Raw genomic sequence first — 21,239 nt, 5'->3', positions numbered from 1 at the left:
TAAACCACATCATACGCACGTTGATTGCTGGCAAGGCCCCGGGCCCGGACTGCATTGACAATTTACTTGTCAAACGCACATGGGCCATCGCCGCGCCAGAGATTACAGCCCTCCTCAGTGACTGCATCAGAAGCGGCACGTTCCCCGACTGCTGGAAGAGGGGCTTACTTAAGGTAATCCCCAAAACTGGCAGCCGAGAACCGTCTAGCCCCAAAGCCTACCGCCCTCTAACACTTCTGCCCGCTCTGGGCAAAGTGCTGGAGAAGCTACTGTGCCACAGGATTGAAGCCCACCTGGAGACACACTCGCCGCTTTCCGATAAGCAATTTGGATTCAGAAGAGGCAAATCAACAGTCGACGCCATAAGGAACGTGATTGCCATTGCTGAAAATTCTCGCCGTAAATACGTCCTAGGAGTTTTCCTGGACATTGCAGGTGCGTTTGATAGTGCGTCTTGGCCTCTTATACTTCGAAAGCTCCGGCTGAAGAGACTACCAGGAAATTTGTTCGCGTCAATTCAAAGTTATTTCACCAATAGATCGATCGAGTTTCGAGTTGGTTCAACCACAATAAAGAGGAACACCAGCATGGGATGTCCCCAGGGCTCAGTCCTCGGGCCCCTTCTCTGGAACGTACTCTTCGACGATCTCCTTAGAATTCCGCTTCCAACCGACTGTACTGTCATTGCCTACGCAGACGATGCGCTGCTGCTGGTCGAGGCCGACAGCAGGGCGAAGATTGAGAGCACCGTTGGCGAAGCTTTAGCATCAATTGAGGCTTGGGGTAGATTAACTAGACTATCATTCGCACCTTCCAAGACAGACTCATTGTCCTTAAAGGACCGAGACGACTTAGCTGTTCGAGACTACCCACAGTCCGATTCGGTGACACGAGAGTGAAAGTGTCGAAGATCGTCACCTATCTAGGCGTCAAAATGGACACAATGTTAAATTTCCTATACCATGCCGAAACCCAAGTCCACAAGGCTGGGGTGGCCTTCCAGAGGATCGGCCGCATGGCTGGTGAAGGATGGGGCTTAAAAGTAAGGGCGCTCAAGATCGCCTACGGCGCCATTTTTATGGGAATCGCGGCTTATGCCGCCAGTGCTTGGTGCCCGCGCATTCCCAAAAGTGTCAAACTTAGAATCTCTCTTTTAAGAGGACAGCGCATCGCGCTTCTGTCCATTACCAAGGCCTACCGTACTACCTCAACTGACGCGCTCCCGGTCCTGGCCGGCATTCTCCCACTTGACCTGCATATTCAGGTCAGCGGCGCTTCAATATTGCTCCTCAAGGGCGAGGAGGCCGACGTTGGTGATTTTCACCTCGTCCCTCCCCCTCGGCTAGCTGGCGAAGGAGTAGCATTATTGAGGCGCAGAATTAGACTCATGTCGCTTAACGCGGCCATTACGACCTGGCAGCGAAAGTGGGACGAATCGACCAAGGGCCGGCACACATATACGTTTTTTCCAAACATACAGTGGCGAATGGAGATAACCAAATATCTGACTCCAGACCATTACACCAGTCAATTTGTGACTGGTCATGGTGGATTCGCTGGCAAGCTCTTCGAGCTTGGACTTGTAAGCCGTCCGACATGTCCATGCGGAGGGGAAATACAGGATGCCAACCACATCCTATGGGAGTGTCTGAGTATGTGCTCCGAACGGGAGGAAATGCTCAGGTCGGTCCAACCAGCTGTTGGACCCATCGGCCCGTCCGACCTGGTTGCTACTAAGGCCAATTATCTTGCTTTCAAAAAATTTGCGGCGTCTTACTACGGGCGTGAAGATCTCTTCACATAAATTTTGCTGCCTGTATGATTAGCTTCGTTCTTTAATTTAATAAACAAGTAGGTTCATTTTCTTTTTAGTAATTTCCATGTGCTTTTTCTCTCCCTGGCACTTTGCATTAGAGTAAACTCAGTAAACTCAGTCAGAGCTCACTTTGAGCGTAGCAATCTAAGTCTTGGGCATCTTCTCCCAGGACACTCCCAGGCCAATTCTTAGATGCTTCACATCACCAATTGATGGGTCCCGTGATACTCTCGATTAAGACCGAGGGTGGTACGGGGCGGGTTTGGTGGAGGGACTTTAACTTCAATAGTCCACCGGTTTTTCGTAAAGCCTGTCATCAGGCAGAAAACCTGGGAGGCCCTCCTCGCCCTTTTTAGCTCTGTAAATGAGAGCGATTTGTTTTAAACGTAAATCTAGAGGCATAAGTCCTGCTAGAGCTTGCGTTGAACTGAGCGAAGCCGTTCGGTAAGCTCTGCATATTCGTATCGCTAGTGCTCGCTGAACCGTATTGAGTTTTTTTGCTATGTTTTTCCGTTTGGCAGCTTCATACCATATGCTGGCCGCATACGTGATCATAGGCTCAATAGCACAAGTGTAGAGAATTCGAAGAGCTTCAGAAGATACACCCCATGTGGGTTTGGCCATTCTTGCTAGTTTGAGCGAAGTCACCGCTGCTCTTTTGCAGATGCTGTCCGCGTGCTTTGACCAATTTAGTTTGTCATCGATTACTACCCCCAAAAGTTTAAAATCCCTAGAAAAAGATAGAGGTTGCCCATTCATCACCAGCGAAGGCGGAGAGACGCGCCTCCTAGTAAAGAATAAGGCCTTCGTTTTCTCCGCGGAGAAAGACAGTTTGACCTTCCTTCCCCAGGCCTCGACGCTCTTCAGCACGCTGTTAGTCATGGTTTCTAGAGAACCAAGTTCTTTGGATTCCATAATCAGCAATACATCATCAGCAAAGGCCTGTGCGTGTACACTTTCAGGAAACGGCATAGAGAGAAGATCGTCGAGAACTATGTTCCACAGTACAGGGCCGCAAGACGAACCTTGTATGCATCCCTTTGATGTCTCTTTGGTAGCAGATGCTCCAGCATATTCGACGAAGACTTCTCGGTCGGATAGATAGTTTTTGATGAGCCTGAAAATGTTAGCGGAACAATTTTTAGATTTCAACTGTTGAAGAAGATATGGCCACCATGCGTTGTCAAACGCGCCTTTGATATCAAGAGATACCGCCACTACGAGCTGACCATCGCGGTTAGCCCCCCTGATTCTATCAATTGCTGCATGAAGCGCGTCTTCAGTACTCTTTTGAGGGGTGAAACCGTACTGAGATTCAATTTTGCGAAGAAAAATTAAATGCGATATACGATTGCAAAGATTGAAAGCAGCTTAGACAAAGGTTATTCTAGTATTTGCAAAACCCGACAACTGTATCGTTTTATGAAAATTTGTTAAGTGACTATAATGTACTTACTATAATTATAATACTATATAGATATTTTGTAGATAAACGATTATATTTTCACCTTGTCTATTATGGCTTGAATAATGAAAACAAATACGTTTGATTGACAAAGTTTAGTGTGCACTAATTACATCAGATCTTGACAGCATATCTTCACCATTCACTACTGCTATTTAACCAATATAGCAAAAGGTCGCATGTCACTTGGCTATCATACTGCTCTCAACCACAACGATATGTTGGGGGGCCCACCAAACATCTTGGCCTGGGAACCCGCTTCAGGGTGTGGGTGCCATCGGTGTGATTGATCAAGACTAATCAGTATTATCATGCACATAATTGAGAACATTTCAGATTTTTTAGAAACATGTAAGTAGTGTAATAAAAGATTATGATTATTATGACGAAACCTTTTTAAATATTGTATTATGATTTAAAAAAAATATAATTATATATATTTGTTTTGTTTCTAAGATTATAATTTTAGTCACATTGTTTGCTATTTCATGTTTTTAATTTTGCTATAAAAACAGCAAAGGTCTAAAAAAGTTATAAAAACAGCAAATTGTCGCTTTGGGTTAAAAAGGTTCCACCTGAAAAAAAAGGAGGGCTCAGAAGGACAAATAATTAGGGATTTCAGAAAATGTAACTTTTTATAGAAACTATATTTTAGGTTAAAAGTAATTTATTTCTAAGTATTATTGTAATCAAAATAATATGTATATCAGAATAATTTTATTTAAATATTGTAATTATATTAATTTAAATAGAAAGAATTGCACATGGAACCTTGATGCTTAAAAATGCTCTAAAAATACAAAAAAGTTCTTAACAGAGAGAACCATGTTGCAATAACTATAATAACAGTTTGATACGGCTAATCAAATAATAGATAAGTTTTAGAACTAAGTATTAGGAGAAGAAAAATACCAATTGCTCAGCTACTAACAGGGAAAGGACGCTTTATGTAAATAAGGCATCATCAATAATTTCATTCTAAGACAAAGGGTTTCTAAAGAAAGCAAAATAGACAGCCGATTTTTTAAAATGTATGAATTCTGAATTGATGGTAATATGCAGTAGGTAGATATTTCACCAAATTTAGCAAAAGCACCACAAAATTAACAAGAGGCTTTCGCAAAGGCATGAGGCAATATAGTGTCCAGAAGAATATACCAGCAGCAATACATTTACAACTCGAAGTCATAACCTGGTTTTATGTAAGTGATTAGTCACATCACACGTCTTGTCATCAAAAAGATGCAAAAATGTTCTTAACATTGAATACCGTCTAAAAGAATGACTCCAATCAAGCAGCAAAAAATGGTGTTTCAGTATTATTTTATAATCAAACAATATTTATGCAAAGAATCTTTCCTTGTATATAATTGAACTGGCGATTACGTGGTAGAACTTCATTATAATGATTTTGAAACAAAGTTTTTGTTCATTCTACTTTAAAGTAGTCTTCAAAACCATTGTATGTTTTGTTACTTATGAATAGGTACAAAAAATAAAGTAAAATGTTCATCATTTCCTTCCATGCAACGTTTACAATTTATATTACAATTAATAATACCGTGGCCATATTAATTATTGGTTTCAGAAGAAATATGTTCCAAAGTTAACCGATATTACTCTAAACGCTACACTTAGTAGGTGTAATAGTCTGCAGTGTCACTTTGGCTTGGCCTCACTCTATATGTGTCAATTTTGTTTATTGGCAAATCCTTTAGGCCAGAAATGATCCAAATTGCTTGAAGACAATTTTATCTTCAACTGCTATACATTTCGCGAATCGAAGACTGATTTCAAAGTAAATTTGGTTAATTACGTAACATTGCTAGAGCCTATATTGTGTGATTGCCAAACTAAGCTGATTAGAAAACGAAAAATTGTATAATAATATGTAAGGCACACAAGTAACCAAATTAAAGCAGATGTACAGAGTTATCAATAAATACAGACTAGTGATACCAGATTTTTTTACACCTACAAGAGACACTCAAAAATATTATGCAGATACGAAAATATATAGGACGGTAAAAACAGCCGAAGGCATAATTAAATATTGCTAAGTATAATTTAGAAAGTGATGTATAACAAACTACTAGCTTTGAGTGTTAAATAGGTTTTCAACAGAATGAGTCTTTTTGTGAAATTTCATGCTAACATTTTTTCTACACGAGTAGTCACATTGATCACAATAATGAGGCTCTTTAACATAATGAGTTCTTTTGTGTGCTTTCATGTTGCCAGACGTTAAACAGGAGAAATCACAAAGAACACATTTAAATAGTCTTTCCCCTGAATGGGTCATTTTGTCTTCTTTCATATTACCAGATGTTCTACAAGTCTAATTACATTGATCACATTTAATTGGCTTTTCACCAGAATGAATCAAAATGTGTTTTTTTAACGAACTCGATGATATATAAGAGTGCTTACATTGGTCACATTTAAATGGCTTTTCACCAGAATGAGTCATTTTGTGTAATTTGATATTACGAGAAGTTTTAGAAGAATAATTACACTGGTCACATTTAAATGGCCTTTCACCAGAATGCGTCATTTTGTGTAATTTCATATTACGAGATGTTATACAAGAGAAATTACAGTGGTCACATTTGAAAGGCTTTTCACCAGAATGAGTCATTTTGTGTAATTTGATATAACAAGATGTTATACAAGAGAAATTACATTGGTCACATTTAAATGGCTTTTCACCAGAATGAGTCATTTTGTGTAATTTCATACTACGAGATGTTTTAGAAGAATAATTACACTGGTCACATTTAAATGGCCTTTCACCAGAATGAGTCATTTTGTGTAATTCCATATTACGAGATGTTATACAAGAGTATTTACATTGGTCACAATTAAATGGCCTTTCACCAGAATGCGTCATTTTGTGTAATTTTATATTACGTGATGTTATACAAGAGTATTTACATTGGTCACAATTAAATGGCTTTTCACCAGAATGAGTCGCTTTGTGTAATTTCATATTACGAGATGTTTTAGATGAAAAGTCACACTGGGCACATTTGTGAAGAAGAATGATTCATTTTATGTATTTTCATCATATTAGATCTTGTAGAAGAGTATTTACATTGGTCACAATTAAATGGCTTTTCACCAGAATGAGTCATTTTGTGATTTTGCATTGAATAAGATGTTTTACAGGAGTAATTACACATGTCACATGTAAATGGCTTTTCACCAGAATGAGTAATTTTGTGTTTCTTCATCGAATAAGATGTTGTACACGAGTAATTACATTGGTCACATTTCAATGGCTTTTCACTAGTATGAGTCATGTTGTGTCTTTTCATCAAACTAGGAATTATACAAGAGTAGTTACATTGGTCACATTTAAATGGTTTTTCACCAGAATGGAATATTTTGTGTATTTTCATTTTATAAGATGTTGTACAAGAATAATTACACTCTTGACATTTAAATGGCTTTTCCTTAGTATGAGTCATTCTGTGTAATTTCATAGCACTAGATGTTATACAAGAGATATTACATTGGTCACATTTCAATGGCTTTTCACTAGTGTGAGTCATTTTGTGTCTTTTCATCGAATTAGGAATTATACACGAGTAATTACATTGGTCACATTTAAATGGCTTTTCACCAGAATGATTCATTTTGTGTCTTTTCATCGAACTAGGAAATATACACGAGTAATTACATTGGTCACATTTAAAACGCTTTTCACCAGAATGAGTCATATTATGCATTTTCATATTTTTAGATTGGATACAAGAGTAATTACATTGCTCACATTTAAGTGGCTTTTCACCACAATGAGTCATTTTGTGTACTTTCATGTTACCAGATTGTTTACATGAGTAGTCACATTGGTCGCATTTAAATGGCTTGTTATCAGAATGAATCAAAATGTGTTTTTTTAACGAACTCGATGATATACAAGAGTAATTACATTGGTCACATTTAAATAGCTTTTCACCAGAATGAGTCATTTTATGTATTTTCATCATATTAGATCTTGAAGAAGAGTATTTACATTGGTCACATTTAAACGGCTTGTCACCAGAATGAACCATTTTGTGTATTTCCATATCACGGGATTTTATACATGAGTATTTACAATGGTCACAATTAAATGGCTTTTCACCAGAATGAGTCACTACGTGTTTTTTTAGCGAACTAGATGTTATACAAGAGTAATCACACTGGTCACATTTAAATAGCTGTTCCCCAGAATGAGTCATTTTGTGATTTTGCATTGAATAAGATGTTATGCAGGAGTAATTACACAGTTCACATGTAAATGGCTTTTCACCAGAATGAATAATTTTGTGTTTCGTCATCGAATAAGATGTTGTACACGAGTAATTACATTGGTCACAATTAAATGAATTTTCAGCAGAATGAATCACTTTGTGTAATTTCATCGCACTAGATGTTATACAAGAGAAATTACATTTGTCACATTTAAATGACTTTTCACTAGCATGAGTCATTTTGTGGTTAGTCATCGAACAAGATATTATACATGAGTAACTACACTGGTCACATTTAAATGGCTTTTCATCAGAATGAACCATTTTGTGTAGTTTCATTTTACTATATGTTTGACATGAGTAGTCACATTGGGAACATTTAAATAGTTTTTCATCAGAGTATTTCATTTTGTGTAGTTTGAACGAATCAGATTGACTACTGAAGTAGTCACTCTGATTATTAGATTTTTTATTAATTTTGTTTAGATTATTGAAATATGTTTCATATACCCCCAATTCTTTTTTTATGTCCTGATCGTCAATCTGTATTTCATCGTATGGCTCTTGTACTTCTAAGATCCTCTTTGATAAGCCGACAATAGCCGAACATGTCATTGCAGTGGTTGCAGGTATCAACTAAAATAACGTGATTGCATTAACATTAATTCAAAACAACATATAATAATTATGAGAAAACAGTAGGTATTTAATAAATCAAACACTTTAAAAACACGTAGGTCTTGACATGCAACGATGATAATATAATGTAGAGGAAAATGGGTATGTTAATAAGTTATAGCATTGTATCTATTTCAACTGAATTCGCAAGAAACATAAATATATTAGGTATATCGGACGATTGTTTTTGTTCCTATCACCACATATAAGTGCTTAATATTGATACACGTATAAGACCTAAAGTTACCACTAATATGAAATTGGGCGATATATTATATTCATTTGATACCAGAAAACCTGGACTGGATTGAGGCTATAAAGAAAATGGGCCAAAGTATGTGGATAGATTTTCACCATAGGGCATCATTAGAAAAGGGGAAATGGAGTAAGTCTATTCTACCATCACCACGAGAGGTGCCCTGTTTTGTAGAGTCTCCTTTGACGAGAAATGAGCTTAAGTTAATACTGAGGCTAAGAATAGGGCACACAATGGGCAAAAGATTTGATGTCCTCATGGGAAGAAGCGAATCGCAACTCTGCAATGAATGTCATGATGTAGAGGACATTGTAAATATAGCACTGTAATGCCCTTAATATGAACTTCACAGAGTACAGCTGCGAATTGCGGATATCTATGAGAATGTCGACGAATTGAAGGGTAACCTGGCGGTGGGTAAGACGGAAGAGCTAGGCAAAATTAATTAATTCTAGGTACAAATTTAATATTCGTTGATGACTAACATATTTTTTAGCAGTACACTTCTACTCCATCTTGAGTGCAAGTCACAGAAACTATATTGTTTAAAATTTATAGAATATTGTGTATCAGATTGATTTACTGGAGTGCAATTCAAATTCAACCGAGTTGAGATTCACATGTTTGCTTTAGGGTTTTGTGTCAGAATCACACTCTTCGTTGAAATTAACTTCTTGAAAATTAGTATCTGATTTAGTAATGGGAAAATCTGTTGAAGGGCTCTGGGAAAAACAATGGCTATGTTTAAAAAAAATGGATATTTGTTGAGGCACATCCTACTATCAGTTTGGGTTGGGAGAGCGGTAGTTCTCGAATAGTGTCTTTTACCATGTATGTAGTCACCAAATTGCATTTGCCAACTGGATTGAAGGGAAAGTGCTGAATGTTGTATTAAAAGTGAAGACAGGTGAAGGATATTATATCAGAACCGCTTTAACTAGCCTCATGATAGAAATGAAGCAGTTTGACTTGTTTTTAATGAATATTTTACTCGGGTTCTATTGTTTTATTCTCAAATAGTGAAAGATTAACGAGATAAACAACAGTTGGATCTAGGCACGCGTTCCTTTACCCGCACTGATATCACCATTTTACCCTGTTATGTGACCTTGTAATGATGAGTTGTTTGAAATGCATTTATGACCACTTTAAGTTATACCCTTGTAATATATTGAAAACTTACACATAAATTTGTAAGTATATAAAACATATTATATAATATAATATATAATAGTATCAGAGTAATATTATAGAGTGGCTATTGTTCGGCAAAATGTAGCCGTGTTTCTCATGTATAACGCATAGTAGAATCTCAATTTTATTATTTTCAACTTAGGTACTAAAAATAATAATACTACGACCAAAGATACTTCATGGAATTTGAATTTAAATTTCAATGGATTTAAGTTTTGTACTATTCTATTTGAGTCGTCTTTTGCGAGCTGGGTTTCGCCTTTTGGCATTTTCAAGCACTGTGTACACTCACCAAAAGGCAAATTAACATTGACAACGAACACCATTATTAAGATGGTACTTCAGTGAAACGGAAAATAATTTTCAACTATGAGTGCGACGAAATTTCGGACTGGCTGGCAATCGGCGAGCGAAAGTCGAGCTGTGAACGCGTCAATTTGTTTTGTGATGGCGACGGGGGAATTAATTCTTAAATCGTGTAAAGATGGCTAAAAAACGTTACGCATTTACTTGAAAAAGAAAACATGTCAATGAATATATTATTATTATAAGCAATAGAACAATAAACATAACATTAAATGGACGCATGTTGAATTTTTATGACAAATTATGTTATAATCTGTACGCGTCATTTGCACAATCTTCGCGTCGCGTAGTTACGATCGTTTTAGACCGCGCCCCAGCTGAAGTATAGCCATAATGTTTCAAACAAATCATGAATAGTTAAAATGTCTGAAAAAAAACTCTACATCTTACCAATAATAATACACTCGATAAGCGTATAAAGAGTCGTAAAACCTAATAATAGATCGTTCATAATAATAGACAATAAAAATACTACAGTCGAGAGGTGTAAAATCGTCCATTTCAGGAACAATAGTAACGTAGGTATTGGGGATTAATGGAGATATATTATATCTATGATATCAGTCTTTAAAAGTTATTCGTTAAACATTTAGTAGGTATTGAATAATAGTTTTTCATGGAACCTACTTTTTTAATAGTAATTATTTTTTAAATATAACAAATCCACAAATAATACATATAGTAAATATTAAAATAATATATAAATATATTATAGGGCCCAGGCATAGTCTTATGTGTAAAACGTCAGATATAGGTGCACTCACCGCCATCTTTAGATAATACAGCCTGAGAATAACTTTTTGCACAACGATTGGTCCACTTTTCAGCTGTCAAAATCAGATCCCAGATTGCTCGACATATTGATTCGCCCTTTCTCGTTTCAAATTGAATTATGCAAAATTTTCAATTTAAATATATTAACTATCAGTGGTATTTATAAATAATATACATTCCTGTTATTCATCAGCTGTCAAAGTCAGACTAGTCCTTCACACAAAAACCGGTGATAATACATTTTGCAGAAAGTGTATAAATTCTAGTGTATTATTTATCATTTAACTCATATCGTCGGTGTTTTGTAAAAAGGGCGAATTAACCAAAATGCTACTTTACAGGAGGAGGATTTTTAACTTTTGACATTTATTTGTTTTTTACCTGTAGGTGATTATAAATATCTAACAAGTTTATAATAAAGCTTAGAAAGAATACTGTCATTATAATAGGTACTATTATATAATATTTTAAAAGGCCTACTATGTCACATTTGCTTTTTATTTCGTAATTTCAATTAATTTAGTTTTAGTCGATTATCGTTTTTAAGTACTTTCCTATGGAGATAAAAATTCGCCATTTTACACAACAAAGCTAGTGGGGTACATATTGTATTTTCATTAAAATCTCGATTTCGCAAAAATGGTTGATTCGCCCTTTTTACAAAACACCGACGAATATCCAAATCAAACCACTCCCTGTGTCAAGGCAGCTGGAAATATCGATATGTAATAGCATTATAATACTCATATTTTTATTAGCAGTGTATCCATATATTATTATGAAAAGTGTAGGAATAGTAAAAGAATACTCCAACAAGTGAGCACGACAGACGAGTCAGTATGAGCACTCTATAGACAATGACAGGTCATCCAGACAACGGGAGGTGCAAAAAGTAGGACCAGTCGTGTAATGTATCGGCTTTCTTCTTCGGTGGGCAATAGTACACTACATTCCAATTTAGAAACAGACCATAAGGATCAGAAGTTTTATATAACAACGTCATGTTTGGTGCATCAACATTATATTAATCGAATATAGATTCGAAATAAATAAATTATTATCTACGTGGTCGCAGCCATGATTTATTCTGCAAAGGAACGTTTCCTCATATCAAGCCTATCTGGCACCATTAGCAAGGGGTGCAAGATTAGTCAATGCGCTCCAAAGAGACGTAGACATTTTCGGTGACATGCTATGTATTTTGTTTTTGAAATTGTATTTTTCTGTATAAAATTGTACTTATATTTATTATTATTATTATTATATAGTATATTTTCTTCTTTTTTTTGAGAGAGTAATATTTGTTAAAATGTAAATATCATGTTGTGAACGTCTTTAATTTAGATTTGTTATCTCCACAATGTTTTCTATTATTAAATAAATAAATAAATAAATACCTGATTTACAGGGTTGCATTCGGAATAATAGCAGCCGGGTTGAGGGTTATCATAATTGCTTCGCCCTACACCCTCTTGAACCATCTCATTCTCTGAGTCATCCCGCTCGAAATCAGTCTCCAATTTTACACTGGTAGGGTAGATTGAAGGGATCTAAAAAAATACGTTGATTACAGACATAAAAAAGCATATCAATGTCCTATTATGACTATATTATTATAGTGTGCCTGAAACGAATCCGGTGGGGGAATTCCGACCACGAAGTAGATTATTACTTAGGTTCTGCAGCATGTATGCCATATGATGTTGTATTGTAGGCTCCACTACGTACTTGTTAAGGCTAGACTTCAGCTGAGGCATGGTCTAAAATGATCGTGGATAGGCGATGCGCGGCAAAAGACGCGTGCCGAACGAAATATAATTTGTCATAAAAATCCAACATGCGTCCATTTAATGTTATGTTTATTGTTACACTACTAATAATAATAGTATATTCATTGACATGTTTTCTTTTTTAAGTACATATGTAAGTTTTTAAGTACATACATAAGTTTTTTAGTCATCTTTACACGATTTAAGAACATTTTTATCCGACGCCATAACAAAACAAATCGACGTGCAGTCTCCGATTGGCGACTAGTGAGAAATTTTGTTGCACCTACTGTTGAAAATTATTTGCCGTTTCAAGGAAGTACGCTCTTAAGTAACTATAGGGAACCAATTTAATCCTAAAGTCCCAAGTAAGATTTTACTAGCGGACACTTGCTTTTTTTTCAGCAACACAAGTCTCCATACCCGTTCTGCAGACGTATACCATGATGTAAAGACCTTCAATGTTGTGGTGAATGTCCAAGGAGCAACTTACAAAGACCTCGGTACACAGCGTACACTGTGCATGATTCTTATTACAGTCAATCCGCAATGACAAAAGATTTATTCTCCCTCGTAGATAGCAAATCACAAAGGCCGACCGGTGTAAGCGACGGTAGGACCGACTTGTGAATCTCCAACCTTTCAACAGACATATGGCACACCCCTAGATCATAATATGCTTGACATGCTGCAATTACCTACATATAAATTAATCGTAAAACATTGTACAGTAGAAACTCGATTACCCAGAATAATCCGAGTTGAAAATAGTTAGAAAAATCGAAAACTAACAAAAAATCCATTTTACTATTTATATATTTTTCTAGTCAGACTTATAGAAATCTTTTAGAACAAAATAATGATAACATTAGCTACCTACTAACTAAGTTTACTAAATTCCCAATGCGTATGAGTAGATTTCGGATAATATGGCTTGGCACAAAACCATTACAATAACTATATATCATATTGTTCAAAATCAAGAAAACAATAATTATGGTGAAACAAGCAATTTAAGTAGGCCAATTAAAATTCAAAAGGAAGCTGATTTAGCAAAACTAATATAAATATTTATTTAGATTTTACGAAACAAAATATATCAATAGTCACGTAACACACCTGACTAAGCAACTAAAGTTGTAGTCAAATTGAGATGCATGTCACGTCACAGTCATGCTGTTACTTAGAATGATCACCACCTTTCAAAATCATAGCTTATAATAAGTATCTTTAGAATTATCTTCAAATGTGTTAATCTTGCCCATTTTTTGAAAAATAAAAGGCCTAATTCTTGTCAAATTTGGGATCACAGAGATTATCAATAGAATTTTTTATCGTAAATATTTCACTATAATAATGTCGACATAAATTATACTAATGGTTTTATAAATGCGTTTAAAAATTAATAAATGTAAAAAATCTTAACACCACTGCACACGGATGTACTGAAATACGACTATATTCTAGAACATTAGAGCGAGAGGTTCAAAAGAATACTATTTTATGTAATAAAAATACTTTATGCAGTCATCAAATGTTTAAAATAAATATAAAGGATAATAAGGCTTCAAAATTATATAAATAGTTTATCTACAACGTTTAAGGAATGTTCAGAATCATGCTTTGAAAATACAATAAAAGCTGCATTTTGACCTACGCTGAGCATGTCCGCTCTTAACAAACTAATTAATTTTCGTCGCAGAATTTAAACCCTAAAGATTATAAAAATTACAGCTGTTACATCGCCTATTATTTTGTTTAATTAAATTCGGAAAATTCCTTAACTAATTTAATTAAATACCGCCGCTTCATACAAATTATTTTTCAAGTCTCACGTGCGCAGTACATTGTTTTAGGTGGCTTCGCGTCGGTATCCAGGGGATAAATGAAATTCTTGGCAGGGTTATCAAAACTTACTTTAAGAACTGTGACTCGCAACTGTGTTTTTTCTTTAATAAGAGAAAATACCCTTTCTACTGGTGCTTTTCTATCGATTTTTTTAGATTTTCACGCTTTTTTAAATTTTTTACTGTGGGTTTGCTCTCTTTCTAAAAATGGGACATTTCGGCGTCCCAAAGATGTGTTTGGGACAACGGGATAAGCTACCTAAAAAACGCGACGGTCCCATTCAAAACGGGACGTATGGTCACGTTATCTATACTACACGGCGGACTACTGAATTTGATACACGAATAACGGGGAATTATAAAGCTTGATTTTGTGCTCTCGACTTGTAAAAATAACGGCGGATTTTAGTAGTTGTCGGATAAACGAGCGACGGATTACTGAGAGTGTACTGTGTTTTGAATTATTATTAATTATTCATGCTAATTTCAATTAATTTTAACAGTTTCTGCGTGTGCATACGTCAAAATTACTTGCAATATTATATCCATATATAATATCTTGAACATAACCCAACCTGCAGACCATAGATAATCGACAATATTCTTATATAAAATACATAGTGCCAATCATTACAAACAAAAAACGTGATTTTGAGATAATTCGAAAAAGTGTAGACATTTAGAAAATTATAGAAACGTTCAAAATGTCATGCAGGTATCGATACAGTGCGGTTCAGCGAGAGGTGACCTCATTGTTGTTTTGGTGATTTCGGCAGATTTTGCCAACTGACAATGTTCGTTTAAAGGTTCAAAATGTGCTACGGGACGAGGCCATCAGTCTGATAACATTTTAACCACCTAGAAAAACGACATTGCACACTTTTTTCCCGTAGCGACAGCTAAGTATGACGTCACGTGATAGTCCGCGACATGCACCATAATATATTTAGCGCTTAGAATCAAACATGCATTTCATTGTTATTGCAAAATAATAACAAGCAAAAACACACAATGCAGTTTTTCAGTCAATAAATACAAATACCGCGTACTCTGACGGGACACACTCACTTCCCACTTCTTACAAACATTCCGGTACAGTAACGTCGACGTCACTCATTGCGTACCTAATTCGTAGAATTCATATCAGCATTTTTCATTCTTCCTATCATCATCATCATCAGCTTGAATCTATCCACTGCTGGATGAAGGCCTCTCCAAGCTGTTTCCACTTCTCTTGGTCTTGTGCATTACGCTGCCACGTATGTCCGCAGAACTTTATCATTTCATCGATCCAGCGGCCTCTAGGTCTACCTTGCGGACGTTTTGTACTTCTTGGATACCACTGGAAGACTAGATTTGTTCAACAATTGTCTCTTCTCCGAGCTTTGTGTCCAGCCCATCTCCATTTAAGGCTTTTAATAAACTCTATTCATCACAAACCCTTGTATTCTTCTTTATCCACTCATTCCTCTATTTGTCTTTTCGCGTTATGCCCAGAATGCACCTCTTCATACCACGTTGTGCTACTCTAAGTTTCTGGATCTCTCTCTTACTTAGGGTCCATGTTTCACACGCATATGTGATCACGGGAAGCACACGCTCGTTGAACACTTTGCGCTTTAGGCACAGTGGAAGATCACTTTTGAGACATTATTCAGGCGGCCAAAAGCACTCCAGCCTAGCTTTTCCCTGCGAACAATTTCATCAAATATACATCCATCTATAGACGTTTGTTGTCCCAGATAGATGTAGCTTTTCACCTGTTCGAGCTGAGTGCCATTGACGAGGATCTATATTTGGCCCGCAAAGCAGTTGAACATGACTTTCGTCTTTGTTACATTTATTTTCAAACATACTTCCTACTAGCCGACTTATTTTCAAATCTTCTACGGCTTTCCCACTTTTCGTGTAATTTAAAGCATGGGTTACTTCCCAGGATGTGATTTCGGAAGTATAGTCTTCCGAATTTCCATTTCTCTGAAGATCTAAATCTATAGTCGTATTGTCAGTGTCATCACTGTAGAGATCGCTGTAGAACTCTTCAACTCGGCTTAATTCTTCCTATAATCATTCATAATTTTCTTATCTGCGAAATTTGAATCAGATAGTATTCAATTGTAACCTTGTAATATCATATTGATATTTTTTTATGTGGGAGAAAAAACTGGTTAAATTACATTGTCAGACGCATTGTATCATTATAACCTCACCTACCCATATCCTTATCCTCGACCCCATAGATGTATCAACGATCCGTAAAAATCCGTAGTTAATCGTGAATATGTTTTAGCAGAAATACGGTACCTAAGACATTTTAAATAATTTAGTCTGGATATCGACTGATGAAACTATAAATTCATATGAGTGATACAAAGCAAATTTAATAATTGGAAAGTTAACAACTGAATCCTCTACTCCACATTTAGCCTGTAAAGGGCTGCGAAAAACAAATCACGCCACTATTGCCCGATTCATAATAATTAATGATTCCAACAAATTTTTGTTTCCCAATTTTTGTATGAATGACCAACCGTGTCCGGAAACTTATATCTATGTATGCAGTTCGCCGTATACTTATATTATGATGTATCGGAAATAAATGGTCGTATATTAAAGACCATCCAACCTCTTTGGGTCGGATATTACTGACATAAAATTCATGTCTAAATAAAACACGCAAATAATCCAATTATCACATAAACTTGCACATATGTTTTTGTTCATATCACGTGTGAAACTAAAACTATACTTACCTACCATTCGCTTACCCTGAAACCATGGTAATAATTAAAGTCTAAGCCAGGGGTAATAAACCTGCTCCCTACCGCCCACTAATGGGCGTTCCAGCTTTAATGGCAGGCGCTAGGGGTTTTAAAACATTTTCATTATGTTTTCCTAATATTTCCTGTGACAATTTAAATTTCAGAAAATATGCTATTTGTATCGCCCTCGCATAAGTTTAGTTCACGTTACGTAGGTGAAACTAAATGGCTCTATATGTATGCAAACTATAAATAAAAAGATAAATTTAACTGCAGTAAGTTGTTTTATAAAGATTTATTCTGCCAAACTTAGCGAAAGTCTGATATAAAGTATTTGGTAAGTAATTATTATTATATGCTTTAATTATTAAATAATATTACTTAAATATTATTTATTATAAATATTACTTAAATATTATTACTTGCTGTAACTCTGCTTTCTGAATTTTATAAAGTAAAGGTACTCTGCGACCATGACCCCATGCCCCAATGTTGAGACGTGACAGGGTGGAAGAAGAAGAAGAAGAAGAAGAAGAAGAAAGGTCCTCCTTCCTACTTTATAAATCACCATTACTGTGGAACCGGTGGGCGGTTAGAAAATTTTACCACTAAAAGAGAAACAAAAGTGGGCGGTAGGTATAAAAAGGTTGACAGCCCCTGGTTTAAGCCAACCAAAATAAACCCCTTCATCTCAGTTCGTACATGCATTCATTGTTCAAGTTTCATAGAATATTGTGTATCTACCTGATTTACTGGTTTCCATTCCGAATATGAGAAACCGGGTTGAGGGTCCTCATGAATGCTTTGGCGTATTGTGTCTTCAACATACACATCTTTAAAATAAACTCCCTGAAAATTAATATCAGATGTTTTAGTGGGCAGGAGTGTTGAATGGTTCTGAATAATATTGATTTATTTGGTTTAGAGTATTTGACACCCCGTGTTAATAATCGGTTCTTGTCTGTTTAGTGGAAGCTGAAATATACTGTCGGGTGTCGGTTAGGTTAAGTAACATTCTTGAATTCGTGGATTCTTGCCGAAATTTGTTATGAAAATTGCTGCTGTTCACGCCTGGCTTTCAGTAGACAAACGTGTACTTACCTAACATTCTACTATAAAAAAAACATCATAAAACATGAAATATTGAAACATTATAACCTTGAAGTTCAAACTTTGAAGCCAATATCGATCCAGCGGCCTCTTGCGGACGTTTTGTTCCTCTTAGATACCACTGGATGACTAAATTTGTCCAACGATTGTTCCTTCGAGCTATGTATCCAACCATTACTCACTGAAGAAGGAAGCCGATACATTACACGACAGGTCCTACTTTTCACCCCTCCCGTTGTCTATGGATGACCTATAGAGTGCTCATAGTGACGCGCCTATCGTGTTCACTTGTCGGAGTATTCTTAGTTTCAGATTTCTTTCAGATTATTTTAACGTACCTTGGAGACCTTGGAGTTCATCTGATTTAGTGGTTATGTGTGATTAATAATTGGAAGTGACGATCAAAGTGAGTAAACTTCTTCTGTGTATAATAATATCATAATACACTAAGAAGTTTGTCAATGCGACAGTCGATTCTAAACGACAATAACTTACAACTTATTTATACTCTTGTAGTCATTATAGTATACCAAACTCTACTTGCATGTACGTTATCAATAAATAGTATGGCAGTGGACCACTCGTTGCTTGTGCAAAAACTTATGCTCAGGCTTTAATAATAGGTATAAAGATGGCGATTTATGAACATCAATTTTTTTCAGTTTCTTATAATATCATATCATATCATATTATGATTTACAATATTTCCCACCAATGCATTGATAATGTTTATCAAAGAGAGATCGCAATTTAATCAATCACACAAATATTAGCGATTGAAATAAAACAAACACTAATTTAACAGGTATGTTTTTATAATAAATAAGCTCTGAAAAACTAACCTCGGCAGCGTGGCCGGGATTATCGCCATACTCTTGTTTGATGCAAGTATTTGGCTCCGGGTTATTTCCCTGTAAGGACACATCGAGCCACTGTTGCTCATCTGCATCAGGTTTAAAGTCACCTGCTTCTTGTTTTACGTCCATCTTACGAATTGAAATCGCTTTTTTTAGAGATTATCGTGTCACACGAACGGAATGTAACGAGTCCTGACAGACCAGAATTTGGCAGACGTGATAGTAGACAAACAATACCATAGACAAGGGATAGAACATAATTTTGATTGCACGTCATAACATTCGATTTATTATGGAAAGATTGCTTTCTTCTGATTCATTTTGATTACGAATTAAATACCTACCTAGAATTGTATTAAAGATAACAATTCTCCAACACACTAGAATTTACTGACATTTTGTCCGTATTACAATAAGTTTGAATGTGAAGGTCAATAATATTTAGAAATTATTATAGATAAATACCTACCTATATATTTTAGTAAGTATTATTTTAAAAAAATCGGTGTGTGTAGTTATGTAGGTACGCGCATTAGAAATTATACCTCTTTGGCGTAGGTAACAAAACAAAAACAAAACTTGTGCTAAACTAGATTCTTTGACTAGCTCTTAATAATTATCTTATTAAACTACACACTCAAGAAAAAGGACCGCTTATTGGAACGCCGTTGGTTTATTTCTAAACACTTTAACTTATATATTAGGTACTAAATTATATACTTAATAGTTTCTTGTTGTTTTTATTTTTAAGGTATCAACTGTCACTCGTTTAATAGTTTGTTTACGTAAGGAATTTCAAATGGCCGACAATAATAATTTCACTGCCTAGGCAACGGAACAATTCTAAGCTATAATTATTATACTGTATAATCGTCACGGTTGCAGTATCATGCTATGGTGTAAAGGTAGTGCGTTCGGCTGATAACCGAACAATCGGCGGTTCGAATCCAATGGAGTGCGTTTTTTTTTCACGTGAAAAAATAAATTATGTGTTACCTACATGTCACACGCCAAAAATTTTCCCAAACGCGCCAAAAGAAGTATAACTTCAAAAAGTAATAAATAATAGTAACTAAGTACTTACATTTTATATTATAATAAATAGTTCACATAGGTAATTAGCTTGGCGTGCATCCTCTAGAACAGTGTTCCGCAACCGGTGTGCCGCGGCACACTGGTGTGCCGCGAGACGATGCTAGGTGTGTCGCGGTACATTGCTCCCAAAACAACACAAATAATTTTAAGACAAGGATCTCTACAAATGTACCAAAGGACCTACCAGACCACCATTGAAAACAAACAATTAATTTTGAATCCGTTTCAAAAACATTTAACTTTAACTTGCAAAAGAAATTTCATAGAAGATTCTATAGAAGCGCTTTCCCTATAAATTCGAGAGGAATTGGTTGAATTGAGAAACGACGGGACGCTAAAACTGAACTTCGCCGATGTGCCATTGGCTATTTTCAGGATTTCGGTTAATAAAGAATATCCTCGGATTTCCGACAAGGCTATCGCAGTTCAGCTCCCATTTTATACGACTTATCTAGGTGAGCAAAGTTTTTCAACTCAAGTTATAATTAACAATAATAAGCAGTCTTGCTTGAAGGGTCTTGACTGACGGCTTCGGGTTACTCTTTCAAATATCAAGTCAAAATAATATATAAAACTTTTCATTGAAAAAAGCTAAGTTATCACATTAATTAGTTATTGATAATACAAATACATGGCAATCTGTACACTTAGTTCTTCGTCGTGTATTATGTTGTTTGTATATTTAATTATTTATCAAATAGAAAAACATATACTAATGTAATTATGGCGCATGGCCTCTACAAGGGGAAGCTGACAGGGCTCTCTGGGGGACCAGGCTCAGGGGAGACTGGTGTGGCAGGTCAACCAGATAAGTGAGATAAACATAAATTACAATTTTGCTAGAAAAGCTTTTTACTACGCTGGTATTAATATTTTAAAACATACGATTGTAAGATACAATTTATTATTATGTCAATGCTCGATAAATAATAAAATTGTTCTCAACCCGACAGCTAACTATGGACAAGTGGATGTATTTATAAATACAAAAAATCTCTAAACTTACAATCAA

General features: G+C 35.8%; 3 protein-coding genes across 6 annotated transcripts in view; 1 reads left to right on the top strand and 2 right to left on the bottom strand.

The window, feature by feature from the left end:
* The window catches only part of LOC147074107 (uncharacterized), a 404,768-nt gene that overhangs the window by 264,408 nt on the left and 119,121 nt on the right, over positions 1 to 21,239 (top strand). The window lies entirely within an intron of this gene.
* The window catches only part of LOC147074109 (uncharacterized), a 287,538-nt gene that overhangs the window by 216,363 nt on the left and 49,936 nt on the right, over positions 1 to 21,239 (bottom strand). The window lies entirely within an intron of this gene.
* LOC147074113 (uncharacterized) lies at positions 7,025 to 19,358 on the bottom strand. Of its 2 annotated transcripts, XR_015070240.1 has the most exons (4): positions 19,118 to 19,357; positions 17,910 to 18,014; positions 12,185 to 12,337; positions 7,025 to 8,155 (listed from the first exon to the last, which is right to left on the bottom strand). XR_015070240.1 is itself a non-coding variant. In XM_085943721.1 (3 exons), exons 1-3 carry the CDS (start codon positions 19,259 to 19,261, stop codon positions 16,108 to 16,110), a joined length of 606 nt encoding a protein of 201 aa, XP_085799847.1. In that variant the 5' UTR covers positions 19,262 to 19,358; the 3' UTR covers positions 14,064 to 16,107. The 2 variants fall into 2 exon arrangements, 1 of the variants encoding a protein (XP_085799847.1); XM_085943721.1 differs by lacking the exons at positions 7,025 to 8,155; positions 12,185 to 12,337 and adding an exon at positions 14,064 to 16,464 and having other exon boundaries at positions 19,118 to 19,358.

The sequence above is a fragment of the Rhyacophila brunnea genome, unplaced genomic scaffold (assembly GCF_057557595.1).
Source record: "Rhyacophila brunnea isolate RB1 unplaced genomic scaffold, BYU_Rbru_1.0 scaffold_16, whole genome shotgun sequence".
In the NCBI taxonomy this organism is placed as follows: domain Eukaryota; kingdom Metazoa; phylum Arthropoda; class Insecta; order Trichoptera; family Rhyacophilidae; genus Rhyacophila; species Rhyacophila brunnea.
This window is presented reverse-complemented; position numbering and strand designations above follow the sequence as displayed.

Coding starts and splice junctions, on each gene's coding strand:
- LOC147074113 (XM_085943721.1), bottom strand. CDS start 19,261: ATGGACGTAAAACAAGAAGCAGGTGACTTTAAACCTGATGCAGATGAG. Junction 18,015..19,117: donor ATCCCGGCCACGCTGCCGAG/GTTAGTTTTTCA, acceptor ATTAATTTTCAG/GGAGTTTATTTTAAAGATGT. Junction 16,465..17,909: donor AATGGAAACCAGTAAATCAG/GTAGATACACAA, acceptor GAATGATTATAG/GAAGAATTAAGCCGAGTTGA.